Genomic DNA, 15,538 nt, shown 5'->3' on the forward strand with positions numbered 1-15,538 from the left:
CTCTCTCTCTCTCTCTCTCTCTCTCTCTCTCTCTCTCTCTCTCTCTCTCTCTCTCTCTCTCTCTCTCTCTCTCTCTCTCTCTCTTTCACTTACTCATTACCCATCCCCGCGTAAAAACTCGAGCAATTTAATCATCCCGCCGGAGGACATTCGGTATGTGCTCCGCTTGACTAACGAGCGTCCATCAGACGACTCTTTCGTCTTCATTTGAAGTGGACGTGCACACGGGACGCGGAGGCTGAACTTCGGGATTTACTTCTTCGCGCGCCCTCTCTTGGCGAGATTATACGCGAACGCGCGATGATACACGGGATGCCAGCGCGTTGCGCGCGTTAAATTTTAATCTGGCAGAAATTGAAAAGCCACGCTAAATGACGACTTTCGGGCAAAGTAGATCCGCAATTCGTTCCGAAGAATCCGTCAAATCCATCACGTTATTATTTAGTACGTTATTACTTAGTAAAATTGCAATATCGTCCAAACGGCGTGAAGAATAAGAAGCGCGTTTCGCCACTGTAACGTGCCAACGCTTAACAATTCTCTCGCTGGCTCGAGATCACTTCTCACCCGGGAAAATGAGGAAACTCGCTTGGAACTTGCTTGAAAGAAGAAAGAGAGAAAAAGAGAGAGAGAGAGAGAGCCCGATCAATTTCTAAAATATAAAATTTTAAATTGGCCCTTCCTTTGGAAGAGCGAGAGTTTCGATTTTCTCCAACACTCGCGTGTCCCAGAGGACGGCACCGAATACCCGCGAATTACAGCACCATTCTGTGGACTGAAAGACTGGATAGATTACCTTGTGCTTGTCGACGTGCACCGGTCTCAAGTGACGATCGAAGAGCAACTTGTCCGGCTCGATGTTGATGGGACTTTGCCGTCTCCCCTTGCTGCACAGGGACCACTGCGGATTTATCAGACCCCAAAACGAAGGTCCTGCAATCAAATGCAACGCAAACGTATTTGAGCGCGCGATCTCTATTTCTTTTTTTTCAGTATGAATTGTGAGCGATTTCGAGAACCAGCTTTTCAATTAGAGAACCTGCCTCGCGGTTAATTCATGAAAATATCCGCACGTCCAACCGGAGGGTTGTCGTAACAGGTCGTAACGAGACTGTGATGATTACAAATGCTTTCGGGAAATAGCGATCTTTTTGGGAACGCGTGCAAACGCATCCGGGGAAGAGCAATGTCGCATGCGTTATTTTATCCGCGAATTTCGCGCTGTTGTATCGTACCTCCTAGTGTCTCGGAGACACAAAAGCCCAAGCCGGGGGAAACTCGGTCGCGCGAATCCCCGAGGGATGGGATTCTTATTTTCTCTGTTTGTGTATGAATCGTCGTGTCATGTGTCAACCGCTCAGAAATCTGAAATTTTTATAATTCCAACTTTTCCGGCTGGTCGTGCGGCCGACCCGCCCCTTGTCCGGTCCGCGCGTCAAGTTTCGTCGGGTAAAAGGGATTTTGAACTCGTTTCACCGTTCGCACGCCAGGGACCGACACAACTCCCGTCCTCCCTACCTTCTTTCGAACCTCCCGATACTTTCGTCTTAGGGATCGACCGACCGACGTTTTCCGGCACTCCTCTGAGAAATTTAACTTTCTTCACATCGCCTGCGCTAGGGTCGATACCCCGGGAAAGCTCGAGCAAACAGCACGAGCGAAGGCTGCGAACAGTGATTGTGTCGTATATAACGCTCTGAAGTATCATTTATATTTACGCAGCTAATTCAACGCGCGATTTCTCACGATGGCCTTCTCATCGGGGCCAAAGAGCGTTGCTCTTATTCGTATCCACTCGTGCGACTTACACTCGGTATCCCGTCCGACGCGGCTCAATTTATCACTTCACACGCTATAACTCTAACAAAAGTTATAAGTCATCCTCTTAATCCACTCGTCGCTCTCACGAGGGATAACAAACAGACTTTCCTCGCGCGTCCTGAAATCTTCTCGCCCCCGGAGCTTCTCGTTTCGCTCTCCTCCACATCCTTTTTGCAAAACCGCCGTCCCGACGACTCTCGCGGGACAGCGGCTCGCTCGCATTACAAGTGCGGATAATAAATTATTAGTCGTATAAACAACTCACGTAAGCAACGCTTACGCTGGTCCGCGCGGAATCTGGCAGCGTGACGTCAGCGAGAATGCACACATGTAAACGCATCTACCGATAATCCGAGGCGATTTGATAGTCCGAGATGTGTTATCTGCCCGAAGAATATCGACTGCTATTGCGTTTAACGGCATGTATTCGCTGATTCATTTGCAGAAGAAAGATGTCACAGGGATTACTCGCGTGATTGATGTGCAATTACACGAGATAATCGCGGAATTACAGCAAATACGATACTGCAACATTTCGCGTTGATAAAATTAGTATCTAGCTCTTTACGAAATAATTCGACGACAGATAATGATGGATCGAAAGGTTTATTCTTTCATTTCTGCATACTTATAATGTGCATAAAAAATTACATACTGCTTTCAAATAAATGTTATTTGTCTCAAGTATTTCGTAAGTTCATATATGTCCGCAAATCTATCCTGATAATAAAAATTCGTTCAAAATACATTCTGAATCCCAGTAGGTTTAGCATTTCAGTCGATAATATAAACCCTAGAACTTTAAACATGAATAAAATTTATTCAGACCAATTTTCTGAATGTTCTTGAAAATGTTTTTTATTTTTTCATTATAATTTTTACATAACTTTATATTATAGAATTGCAGAAACATTAATATATTCATATTTCTCGACTATTTTTACGTAAATGAGCAAATGAAAATACGTTGGGTAAAATTTACTTATGTTTAAAGTTTACGTAACTTCTTGGCGTTTGGGGTTCTAGGGTTAAATTGAAACACACACACATACACATACATACAAAGTCGGGTTGCTTATTACATGGAGTCTAGCCAACTTTTTTTGAATAGAGTTTTATAATATTCTTGTAACACGAAAACAAATGCTTCTTGTGAGTATATGATAACTTTTCTAATATTTTCCATGAGTATATTTTAATATTATTATCAAGAAAATGTTCTTTGATAGAAAGATAACCACTAGTTAAAAGAAGGAAAGTAAAACTGAGCAATCGCTTTTCTTAGCAATAGAATGATATTCTTCTCTGTATAAGAAATACATGGAAAAGAAAAACGACACGTTTTGACATCAGTTAAATATAATAATTAAATCCGTTATTAAAAAAATGAACCTCTTTTTCTCTCACGAGCTTTGTCCCCTCTTGTCAGATTCTCTCATAAAAAACCACGATTGTTAGTGCACTCGACTAAAATCAAGCTTCATAAATAACACGGCAGATTTTAGAGTATGTAACACGCGCGCGCGCGCAGTGAAACAGGTGTGCGGTAGCGATGTGTTCTAAGCGCACGTGTTAACGTTGAGGATCTATCTAGAGGGGTACGAGGGATGTCACGTAATGACATGCCGGCACGCGAACATAATCAAAACTTACGGCTCCGATAAACGTGCGTATCGGCTCAACGGTGAGCAATCCTCCGGGCGGGTGACACACATGCGTATATGACAACGGTGACAGGTCGACACTTTAGTGTTGCAATGGCGATGCAATTAGCTCCACTATAATTAGTATTTCCACGCCGGCGCACATGTCAGGTCATCGTTATTTTCTGGTTTCTTCTTTGTTTTCTTTTTCCTTTCATCCAGCCTCTCTCTCTCTCTCTCTCTCTCTCACACTCACTCAGTCTGTCTCGTTCATCACGCGAGCTATCTGTACGTGACACATTATCAAACGGAATTTACGCCCTCCCCCTCGTTAACTGAATCCCAGTGTATTGACGTACGTAAGACTTTTGTTCGACGTCACAGTTCGATAAAAGTGCATGGAGAAATGTTCGTGAAAATGTATGTCTACGCAAAATGGTATTGATTTCTCTGTTTTCGAGAGGCTTTCGTTGGACCTTCGAGCGCTCGTCGCCGCTTGATTTCAATGTAAAAGTCACCGTAAACTCCCGCGCCATAAATCTCAATTGGCCGGCGCCGGCGTTGAAAAATGGCCTGATATGACGCGGAGGTATTATTTTTTGATTTATCCTCTGGTCAAGTTGTTGCACATTCCCCCGTACGCTTTTTACAACTCACCTCATGGGTGAGCTAAACGCGGCGCGGAGAGAGTCGCGTATTTGATTTCTTGACGCGTGACAGAGAGAGAGAGAAAAAGAGAGAGAATGAGAGAGAGAGAGAGAGAGAGAGAGAGGGGGGAGAGAGAGAGAGAGGGGAGAGAAAAAGCCGCTATTGCACGATCCTACGGCGCATATATATTTCGCACACTTAGCCTTTCTCGCTTTCCTTCGAGGTGGAATTTATGTTCGCGGGAAACGGCACGCCATCGCGCCGGCCACGCAAGAGTTTATTAAACGACGCACGCGGCGAGGCATGTAAACGTGTTCTTCTTTGGTTTTTTCCTCGTCCTTTTTCCTTGCCCTCACATCTCGGTCGATTCGTCGTGCAACATTCTCGCGTTGCGTACGCGCCCGATTGCACGCCCTCCGCAATATCCCCGTCATATTTTCCCGGTTATCGTGCGCAGTATATCGACTACCGCAATATAGCCTTCGCGTATCTACTTATCAGCGTTACACGTGCTCGCGATTTATTCGATTAAGCTCCTCAAACACAAAGTCCGATTATGCGTATGGACACGCGACCGCGACGGTACTTGGAGTATTTTGTCGGAGTTTACTTCCTACGTCGTCTTCTGGCATAATAGCGTGTCCAAAGAGCATAAACGGTCATACGTAATCTGCGCTGAAACAAAATACATGCCGTGACAGGCAAAAATCTCGAAAGCCGGTCACATTCACGCTACTTATAGGCGTTTTATGCTAAATAACGTCGTAAAATTTTTTACTTATCAACGTGTAAACTTAATGAAAAATCATCGAAATTTAGTCCCATTTAAGGGATTCCATCGAACATTAACGTGTAATTAGTAAAACGTGTAACCAGTAAATTATATTGTTTCAAGATTTCGTTCGAGATCAAGCGGGATAAAATTGGTACCAATGAGCGAACTGCATCGGCCGATTATTGTAAAATATTTCAAAATCGGTGCGCGGAAAGTTTGTCGTATTTGTTGGATCATACAATTTCAAAGTAATTTTTAGTAATCGAAACAGTCACCGCTGGCTTCAGCGTTCCTTTTTTAGTTAGATGGAGAGAAGCTTTCCAACCACGTTCTCTAAAAAAAATTTAAATCGGTAACTTTGTTTAAAACTTAATCTAAAAACGACAAAACTCTCGCGGCAATCTAACAGGGAGCTGTAAACGACATAGAAATGAATCTTTTCATGGCGGCGACTAGAGACCCGCTTTCAGCAGCCAATATTTTCGCTCGCCCGCTTGTTCTGCTCTCCCTTTCCTCTTTTTCAAGAAAAATGTCGCGATAAAATTTGTACAACTCCTAGTTCACGCGTGGACAAAGGTAAACCGTGTTAGCGGTGAATTATTCCGCAAGATACCGCCGCGAGATACGTTATATCAGTTTTGTCGCACACTTTGTTAAGTGCGGTATATATTACGTGTGACAGCAAATTATCAGCTCGTAGAGTGCATCCGTACGTTCCGTGTAGCGGATGTGTAATGTACTATTGGATTATAGTTACATGGGCGGCGTTTAAATCGATTCGCACCAGTGGACGATCAGACCTGACCACATCGGACCGTATTCTATTAAATTAAGCCCATTGTTCTTCGCGAGCATAGCTGCGTTGTATCGGTCCGAGGACGGACCAATTTAAAGCCACGAGATCCAATTAGAGTCGATCACACACATTCGATTGTATTGTTTTGCTGGTCCGGCTAAGTTTATTCAATATTTCACTCGCACGAAACGGCGAGAGGAAGAGCCGATTTAATTAATTTTAGCATAATTTGTTAGCAAAGTTTTCGATTCGATCATCTACTTTGTTTCGCGAAAAAAACTTGAAACGATCGAATAAGTTTCACAATCAGTTGGTGAAGGTGACTCTGGTTACGCATCGAATCAGTTTCATGAGACGTATCTGACGGGCAATAACGTATCGATCGTAATAACGTACAGTCGACTGCACACATATACACGCACACACACATAAGTCGCACATCGACGTAAAACTATGTGTAAAGTGTTGAATCGAGAAAAGTGTTGAATCTTTCAAAGCACAATATTTCGTAATGAAGATATAAAATCGCGTCAAATCGTAATTGGTGGCGATAGTCATGATTAGAGACAGTTGTTTAGTGTAGTAGATCTTTGGACACAGTTTTAGGTCGATGTCTTCTTTCTGTATAATTTCACGAAAAAAATGCGATTCATTCCCGAACATATCAAAGCTTACAAAAAGCTTTAGTTTATTCTTCTTTTCTTAATTGTGCTTTAAATTCATTAAAAATTCATACAATTCATTCAATACCTTCAATGCCATTCAATGTCAGTATCACCAGTTTAAGCCGAGATATCTTAATTTCTACCATAAATTAATTCTCGTCTCAATCGTAAGACAATTAATATCTATTTCGAGGAGGAACGAGTCAACGTTTGTCGGAAGCGTCAGCTTTCCAATAGTTTTCATTTCGAAACACTACGACCTTGAGAAGTGGCGAAATCGATGACTATATTGGGCACCTACTAAATAGGCTGCTACACGGAAGCGATAGCACGTTCACGTTCCATCACGTACGCTTGTTTACGCACCACGGCCTTGTCCTCCTCCACTCTCACGTGCGTCGGTGGACCGCGCGGCCATTGACCTTCTGGTTAGGCTAGATCTGAAGCCACCGGTTTATTGGTAGCGTTTGTTGAAACCAGTCGTAAGTGTGTTAATATTCCTAATGATCATCTACAATACGTAGAGTAAGCTTGTCGTAAAGAGAGTAAAAGAGTAGGAGTAAGAAATAAAAATAATTTATTTCGTTTATACTCCCCCTCTCGCAGAAAGTCTTTCTGTCAAACACTTTCGGCGTAAGAGAGCTAGAGTTTAGAGGTATATGTATGTAAGTGAAATAATTTGTTTTATTTCTTACTCCTACTCTTACTTTATACACTAAGTTTACTCCATATGTTGCAGACGGGCCTGAAAAGAATGTAAGATGAAAGTATTAATGCACGGACACGTACCCAATCCTGGATATTATTTCGGTCTTTCAGTACAAATATTAAAACTTCAAATATAGAACACACGTATATATTCGATATATGTGTACATATTCTATATTGAAAGTTTAAATATCTGTGTTTAAAGACCAAAATAAGAACTGCATCAACAATATAAGAATTAGATACGTAACTTGGAATTTATACTTCTTATCTGAATATGTGAACGAATCGACACACGTGAAACAAGAAACAATTATTTTCATAAGCGCATCTTTGTTACTCTTTTGCCACTAATTAGAAGGACTACAGTAACCAGATAACACACAATAAATCTAAGTTTGGAAGTCACCTACACGACGCATTCTTTTCACGATGGAATCGTTCTTTGCGCGTTCACACGTCAAATACAAATTTGGACTTTTTGTGTTTAATTACGCGCTCACACATACACAAAGTATTTTCAATCAACTATATACTTTCAACAATGAGTTTAAAAAAAAATGCCAGGACAAGTTACCGTGAACAAGGAAAGTAAGAGCAAACGTATCGTATCATTTGATTGATTAAATGATGCCTGCTGGAACAAAGTCGATAGCACCTGCTAAGTTAGGTAACATGTGGATAAGTTGGTACTGTTAGGATTCGTTTACAATAGACGAAGTAAACTTGGGCGTAAGTAAGAAATAGAAATAATTTACTTCGCTTTTTTTATACTCAACCTTCCTCACATCGGGAGAGTATTCCTCTTACTTAAGATCTCTTACTTGAGAGAAATACTTAAACTTCGAGCCATAACTCGCGAACGAATTATTCTAGAAACATAAGATAAAAAGCAACTTCTGCTTAGCACGCAATCTTGTGTGCGTTTATACTGTTCTTTCTCATCACGGGGTCAAAGAATAACTACAGAATTTCAGTCGGGAAGCTTTTTGTACAACGCACTTTCTCTCACTCGTGACGGAACCGCTCGTTGCGAGTGCATGTGTAAAATACATCAAAATGAGTTATTGTTAGCGAGCAAAACGATAAAGAACAATGAATCCACGATCGCTTTGTATCGTGATGACTATACAATAAATAGGTTAAAAAATTGCTATTATTAAAAACATAAACGAAAGCAAAAAGCTGTAAATTTCATGGGCTGTCTGTCATTTCATAGTAATATGTAGTATGTGTAATCGCACCAACAACGCAGAGTGCATGATGGAAATCTGAATATCTCAATTAGTCTGCGGACCAATATACCTACCAAGTGTTTTATCTTTTTTCGTTATTTCGATTAGCCAATGAATTCATTTTAAATGTAATTGCGAAATACTCTATACAACGTAATGTGATTTCACAGCGTGTTTTACTTTCGCGCGTAATTGCATAATTATCCGAGGTCGTTCATCGGGGTTGAGCGTCATTAAGCAGCGAGCTTACTTCAAGAAGCCAGTGCAACGGATGAAGGTGGCCACTCGCGAAACAAGCTGGAGAGGGGTGGGGAATAATGAAATAACGTTGGGCAGATGGAACGATTACTTTCTTATCACCTGAAGGCAGGTAGGCTATTATAACATTCATCACGCGGAACTTGAGGAGGAGGCAAGACGACAGCGAGGCGTAACCGTGACGGGAGGAGAAGATGAAGGGGGTATGAACAGGCACGGGCACCCCGGTGGCCCCTGGTATATAACCGTCTACGAAGGCGGTCCTGGAGCGAGGACGGGGGTGTAACAACCCCATTATTGAAACTTCAAGCGCGGAGCAATCATTCTGCAATTAGCAAAAGTGATTAAGTGTGGAAGCCAACGTAGCCCGCCCGCCCTCACTTCCTCCTACCTCCCCCCCCTCTCTCTCTCTCGCGCGCACATCCTCTCGACCCTCGAGAAGCTCGACAACCCGCACCGTCGCGCTCACGATCCTCACTTAAGCGGTATTTTCCAACCCTCCGCTACGGGGTCGCCCTGCCGTGCCGTCATCGCGCGGCCATGGCCCTTAAACAGCTGTTTTAATTATCCACCTGTCCGCTTCTCTCTCGCAGAAGCTCCGCGCCGGCGGTACCTAATAATTCCTAATGAGAGACATGCGCGGTCGGGGGGGAAAAAATAAGAGAGTCCGCGCTTCATCTCTCGGGCGTCTCTATCCTCGTTAACCGATCTAATTATAGGCTAACGGGCGAGACTACGAATAATTGTTGGAAATTTTTTGCTCGCCTTTACTCGCCGTCCAGCTTCGTCTTGGTCCGATTTTCTTTTTCCGCCACGCGATTCGAGTCGAGTCGACTTGACTCGTTTCTTCCCTCGTCGTCAGATTTCTCCCGATAAGAAGCAGCGCGCGCGCGGCTCGAGGACGGCAGCGGGATTAATCAAGGGTGGATTAGCCCCCACGGGATGGGCTCCCTCGATAAAAACAATTAATCGACGGCTGGAGTGTTTGAAAAATGCCGGGATCGAATCGGCTTTGGACCGCGCGTTTTAATGGTTTCCGCAAGGCGCGAGAAGATCGAATTATTGCGATAGGGTCTCTCTTGTATTTAACGAAGACACGAAAGAAAACACCGCGGATCTCGAAGGTATCGTGAAACAAGGCAACGTACTTAATTAACGTGCACACAATTACTCTTTGAGAAAAAGAGAGAGCGGGATATTAGCGTGTACTCTAAAATAAGGCGACTTGCTCGTTTCACCCTTTTGTCCCTGCAAATTGTGTCACGGGGAATTGCGTATAGAAAAGAATTTCGGCGAGTAACACAGTTGAAAGGACACGGTGCTCGAGCGTAAACGACGCGACAGTAAGGGCTGTGTGTCTCATTGCGACATTTAAATTTCACGAAAAATCATGACGTACAAACTCGTGGGCCGCTTAGTACGGCGTAACACGGCTAGGTATAGGCGCATAAGATCTGAAAACCAAATGCCTGTGAAAACTGTGTTAATGGCGCGCCCCGCGAAGAGAAAAGTTGAGGGAAAGTAGGAGAGCGGTTATTTGCATGGTATTCATTAGCATATATATTTACGCGTCAGCAAAGACCCTGGCCGCTACTGAATATACAGCAAACTGTTCTGATAAATTGCGCGTTCGTACTTCGCGCGCTAAAGCGGAGTTTGAGTCGATCCGTTTCAGCGAGTACAATACACACACACATACATATACACGAGGGGAACAGCACTTTCTCTCTAGCGAGGCGGAGACCCTTTTTGCAAACAGACGGAATGTCGGCACCTACTCTGTTTAAAATTCGCGAAGCACTATCGAGATCGAACGGTCGGATGCGCACGGATCGCGCGACGTTCAAATCGTCTTTGTCATGAAAAATTACGCGGGCCCCGCGGACACGATTTGACGATTTTACCGGAAAGCCGCGGTGAACTCGGCCAAATGAACGAGCCGATTGACTTCCGCGGGGAGTTTACCTAAGAATTCCGTTAAGTCGCCGGCGTAACACGGGTTTTCAATCTGACTCGTCGATGCTTACACCGCTGCGGCGAAGTGAAAAAGAGCCTCACACCGGCGAAAACAGTGAAAATTCTTCCAGCACGCTGTAAAAAATATATTGCGGAGGACTGCTGGCGGGTTCTCGATTCTCGTCGGGAAACTCTCGTTTCCGCCGAACGGGAGGAAGATTTATCGACTCCTGTGAGAACATGAAAAGTGTCGCGACCGGCCATCGGGTGCCCGAGTTTCGCCATGAAGGCGGCGAAGGTCGTTGATATAAGGAGTATAATGGCGCCGGAGGTCCTTCATAAGTTGCGCGCGAGTTGCTTGATTTTATTTTCGTCATAGCCGCTGGCCACGACGATCGTTAAGACTGCATCGTAACCGTGGCTGTCAAAGAACGAGCCAGGAATTATTAGTGAGCAATAAGGGCGGGACTCGAAAGTTCATTTAAAGGCGAGTGCGGACTTCTTTAAGAGGGTCACTGCAAATTTCGCATTTTTGGATGGAGCACATCGTATAGAAAAAAAACAAGATTTGTTCGGGTTGACGAAATATCTGGTGAAATAAGAACGAGCTAGAATTTTTGCTTGAAGCTGATACCAGAATTCTGTTAACAAGATTCTTAACTAAACGCGATTTCTGATTAGCCAGAATGCAACTTCAAGTAGAGACAGCTGTAAATTCTGCTTAACCAGAAATCTTGTAATAAAATTCTGGTCACTTCAACCGGAATTTCTGGTTCGTTCGCATTTCACCAGATATTTGGCTAATCCAAACAAGGTTTTTCTTTCTTCCGTGCGACAGAAAGACTTTCGGCGAAATTTGCACGCATCGCGGAAATTCGCACTTCCTCGAGAAGTTCTTCCGAGTTTATGTGTAAGAACCGGAAAGAATTAGTCCTTTATTCTTCCTGTTGGGCGCAATCCTTTTGACCCACTTCTCGCGGCTTTTTTCTCTTCGCAAAAGATAAGAGGGCATTTGCACTTCAGTCTGCTCGAACAGAAAGTGGTCTCTAAATACGCGCCTAATAAAAATAAGCCCCTATCTATAGCACCATTATTTTTTAATTCGCATGGAATATTCATTGCGATAAACTTGAATTTCATGGAATTATATTTTGAGGTATCGCGTGCGATGTCGTTATGGATAGAAGCGCGAAATAGATATCGCTCGATATAATTCACGGCACGGTTCTATAATTACCGGTGCCTCGTGAAAGCGGGTCGTCATTTTAAAGCGATATTTACACCCATCGTGATTAATGAAGGAAACGACGGACTGTAGGGATCAAATATTAAGAATTCACGACTTATTGTCCGTGGATTATGACATCGTCTCGGGGGTCTTCTCTCCGGATTCGACGTCGTTAAAGCTGTCGCATCAGCTCCAAATTAATTGCCGTTGTATAATTAATCAACGTCGTCGCGTCGCGTCACGTCCCTTACAAATCGAATCGAACCACTTACGGAATAACGATACTATCGGAGACAGCATCTCTCTCTCTCTCTCTCTCTCCCTTGCGTCGAAACCATAAAGACAAGCGGGGAAAGTTATTACTCCACTTCTTCGAAACAAAATCGTCATTTCAAATGCAGTGCTCAATTATCAAGAGCAACTTCGAGCAATACCATACGTAGGAACCTTGCCGAATGATCGATATCTACAGGCGCGTCGCGTCCATCTCTCAATATCCTGATGCGAACATGTAGGGATGAGGGGTGTTCTTCATTAGCACGTGGATATCCCAAAAAATACCTCATACGCTGTCGGCAATCCGTGGACAATAGCAGCTCCGTGGCTCGAGCGAGCACGGATAGGTTGATTGGGGAACAGCGAAATGTATTCATGTATGCATATGAATTCAGTCTTCTCTCTCTCTCTCTCTGCCTTTCACGCGGTAGGCCGAGGGCGACGTGGCGCCTAGATACGCCGATGTCTGCGGGCCAAAGCCCGACAGTTGAAAAACATCTTAATTGGACTTCGCACCCTACCGGCTCGTCATCCCCAAACCCTTCCTCGCCCTACAATCATCGTCGGTCCGGTCCAGTGGTGCAGTGTGCCAACGACGTTTCTGTCTTCCTACTGGTGCTATCGTGCACAGAGTGTCCCGGCTCCGTTTCATTCACGGATGTAAGGAATTTCGCGAGCAGACGACGATATCTTACTCTACCTTTGAATCGAAATAGCCGTCAGCCTGGTAGAAATTTGATCGTAAAGTTAATTGCGAGATATTTTTAAAATGCCAGAAGAAAAATGACATTCACCTCTATCAAGCCTTTCTGAGTCTCATGCTGAAACAACGTTATACGTGACGCTCGCACAAGAAAAACGGAATTTGGAATAAAAAAGGCTTAAGGGCTCGCTATGCGTCGAGAAGAATAGGTCCCTGATCGCAAATATAGCCGAACAAATGCGTGGGAAAACCGAAACACCCCGTATGTGTACGCACACGAGCGTTCTCTTTCTGCGATTTCATCACTCGCCCTCTAAAATTGGGAACTCGTTGATAACGACAAACGGCCAGGGATAAAGGAAGAGATATATATATATATATATATATATATATATATATATATATATATAGAGAGAGAGAGAGAGAGAGAGAGGGAGAGAGAGGGCGCAATGCATCTCTGCAAATGGGTTCGGCCGAAGGGAGAATGCTTTTTCAAAGCCACGGGATGCCGACGGCGGTCTTCTTTTGCGCGCGCGTTGCGGCATGGTGAGCGCAGTGGCGTGCCGCAGGTAAATTTGTAGCCGAAGGGATGCGCAGGGTGCGTGAAGTAGCGGATCGATGAGGGAAGCACTGACGTTGAAAAGTGGCGAACTACGGAGAGATATCACAGCCGAAGCTAACGACGTTGGGACACGTCAACGGACTCTGTTGGGGTGCTTCTCGCTCGCTACCTGTCGCGCTCACTGCTCTGCCTTTCTCTCTCTCTCTCTCTCTCTTTTGCTCTCTTTGTTGCTGCTCTTTTCAAGACTCGACTTGAAAACTGAATAATCGCTTTTCTTGATAACAGAATGGTATTTTTTTTATATATATTAATGCAGGAATATTGTCTGTAAAATATATCTGTGAAGGAACATGATAGTTCGCAAGGAATATAGAAGATTCTTTAATAGCATATTTTACTTGCTAAAATATAAATAGCGCATGAAATGAGGAATTAGTCAATTACTGCAGAATGTCGTTCTACTCCTCATAAAATTTTATAGTAATTTTACTATACAATTCTCTTTGTGCATTTATCAAATAGAACAAAAAAATAAAAATATGAAAGAAACAAAAATGATTAAAATTTGCTCAAAACATCATGTAAAATAGTATGAAAAATTAAATGTAATTTTTGGTAAATTTATTCATCTATATAATAAAAAGTTTACATTTTATACGATGAAAATTTAATGATTAATTTAATATAATATATTTCGTCTCGTACAAGTTATTAAAAAATTGAAGAGTTTCCACTATCGAATTTTTCACGTCGCGATAATAATGAAAGTCTATCTGGCTAAAGAGATCGGTCTATTTTGATTTTTAGGTCGTCCTTACGTGACGACAGAAAAGCGCAGCGTTATCGCGAAGGACGGTGCTTCGATGCCGCCAACGATAAATTCATTAATGGCAAATGTGTCGCATGTTTACAAGCGGCATAACTTGCGCGAAATCAGCGTTAAACGATGATTGCTTTCGAGTTTCGCTCGGATAATGTACACGATACGACACACGTAGCTTCGTATACGACAAACAGCAGCTTCTGAGCTGATAACTGCATTTCGACGCTAAATGCCCCACGAGGATACGCCGCGAGATCAGGAAAGTTAATTGTCGATGCATAACACCGCCGCGCCGCGCCCCACCGTCGCCATTGTTGTTAGTTTCGCGCGTGTGTCGCGGCGCAATCGCACTTTTTGCAGCCGGGCTCTGTTTCGCCGGGTTCTGGAACTTCGCTCGTTAAAAGGGCTCAGAAGGATTTCAGGATGATAACACAGAACGGATATAATACCGTGTAATGTAATGCTGTTTTAACGTCACGTCCAACGCAAACGACGTAGCCGCCGCGGGTGTCGCTCACCCATTCGCGTACCTACACATCCTAGCGCGCACGTACGTAACAATTACATTTAATTTCAATATAACACCGCCGTATTATCTCCCTACACACATACACGCGCGCCTTGTATACATTCGATATTTGGCGTCCCGTAATGGCAACCGGTTTAATGTCCGGCGGAGCGAACCAGGGGGTAGGAATGGGGAACAGAAGAAGGGCGGAGAGAGGGATGGGGGAGGGTGGGAAACAAGTTTAGTCTGGAGAATGAAAAATGCACTGGGCACGGGGCAAATGAATTAAATTTCACATCGTTCGCGAAATTTACGGCGCGTAAATCCCGGCGCGATTAAAGTATTTGAAATACCCGCGTGAAATATTTTGTCACGCGCGACGAGATATTAAAAAGCCACGTTATTGATTTTAAAAGCTACCGTTCGCATCGGGTTCGATGTCCACGTCAATTTACAGCTGCAATTTATTCCGCGATGCTCCGGATTACTTATATTATTACTACAAGAATAGCTCGTACGAGCGACGATTGCGGAAACTCTATGGAGTCAATGCTTTAAAGTTTAGCGAACTCGGCGAATTATTAAACCTCGCGAGTATCGAGTGGCGAGAAGTTGCGTTCCGATAGCAATCGTGTTTTATTTTATAATAATACAAAGTTTAATCGTTACGAACAATAATTAACGGAAATTAAATGCGACGAACCAGCTTCTGTAAGTATTTAATAATGCAGAGAGAGAGAGAGAGAGAGAGAGAGAGAGAGAGAGAGGAAGAAAGTTTTCACGTTGCAAACTGTAATCGTACGACTTTCTCTCATGAGGTCGTGAGAATACGCTGATCCGAAGCGTAGCGATCTATTTTACGAGCATCCCATGTATACACAGCCATTACACTGTAACGGACTCCGCGGTAAATCCATTCTCGGAAACCAACAC

At 43.6% G+C, this 15,538-nt stretch overlaps 1 protein-coding gene across 5 annotated transcripts in view; it reads right to left on the reverse strand.

Annotated features, from left to right (window-relative positions):
- LOC116850213 (carbonic anhydrase-related protein 10) overlaps window positions 1-15,538 on the reverse strand; it is a 158,586-nt gene that overhangs the window by 52,336 nt on the left and 90,712 nt on the right. For all 5 annotated transcript variants that reach the window (XM_032828224.1, XM_032828223.1, XM_032828225.1 and 2 more), the window contains one exon: window positions 797-933. In XM_032828224.1, coding sequence (XP_032684115.1) covers window positions 797-933 — 137 coding nt within the window. The remainder of the gene's footprint in view (window positions 1-796; window positions 934-15,538) is intronic.

Source organism: Odontomachus brunneus, unplaced genomic scaffold (genome assembly GCF_010583005.1).
Source record: "Odontomachus brunneus isolate Ranch 3 - 2012 unplaced genomic scaffold, Obru_v1 Obru_scaffold_137, whole genome shotgun sequence".
Taxonomy (NCBI): domain Eukaryota; kingdom Metazoa; phylum Arthropoda; class Insecta; order Hymenoptera; family Formicidae; genus Odontomachus; species Odontomachus brunneus.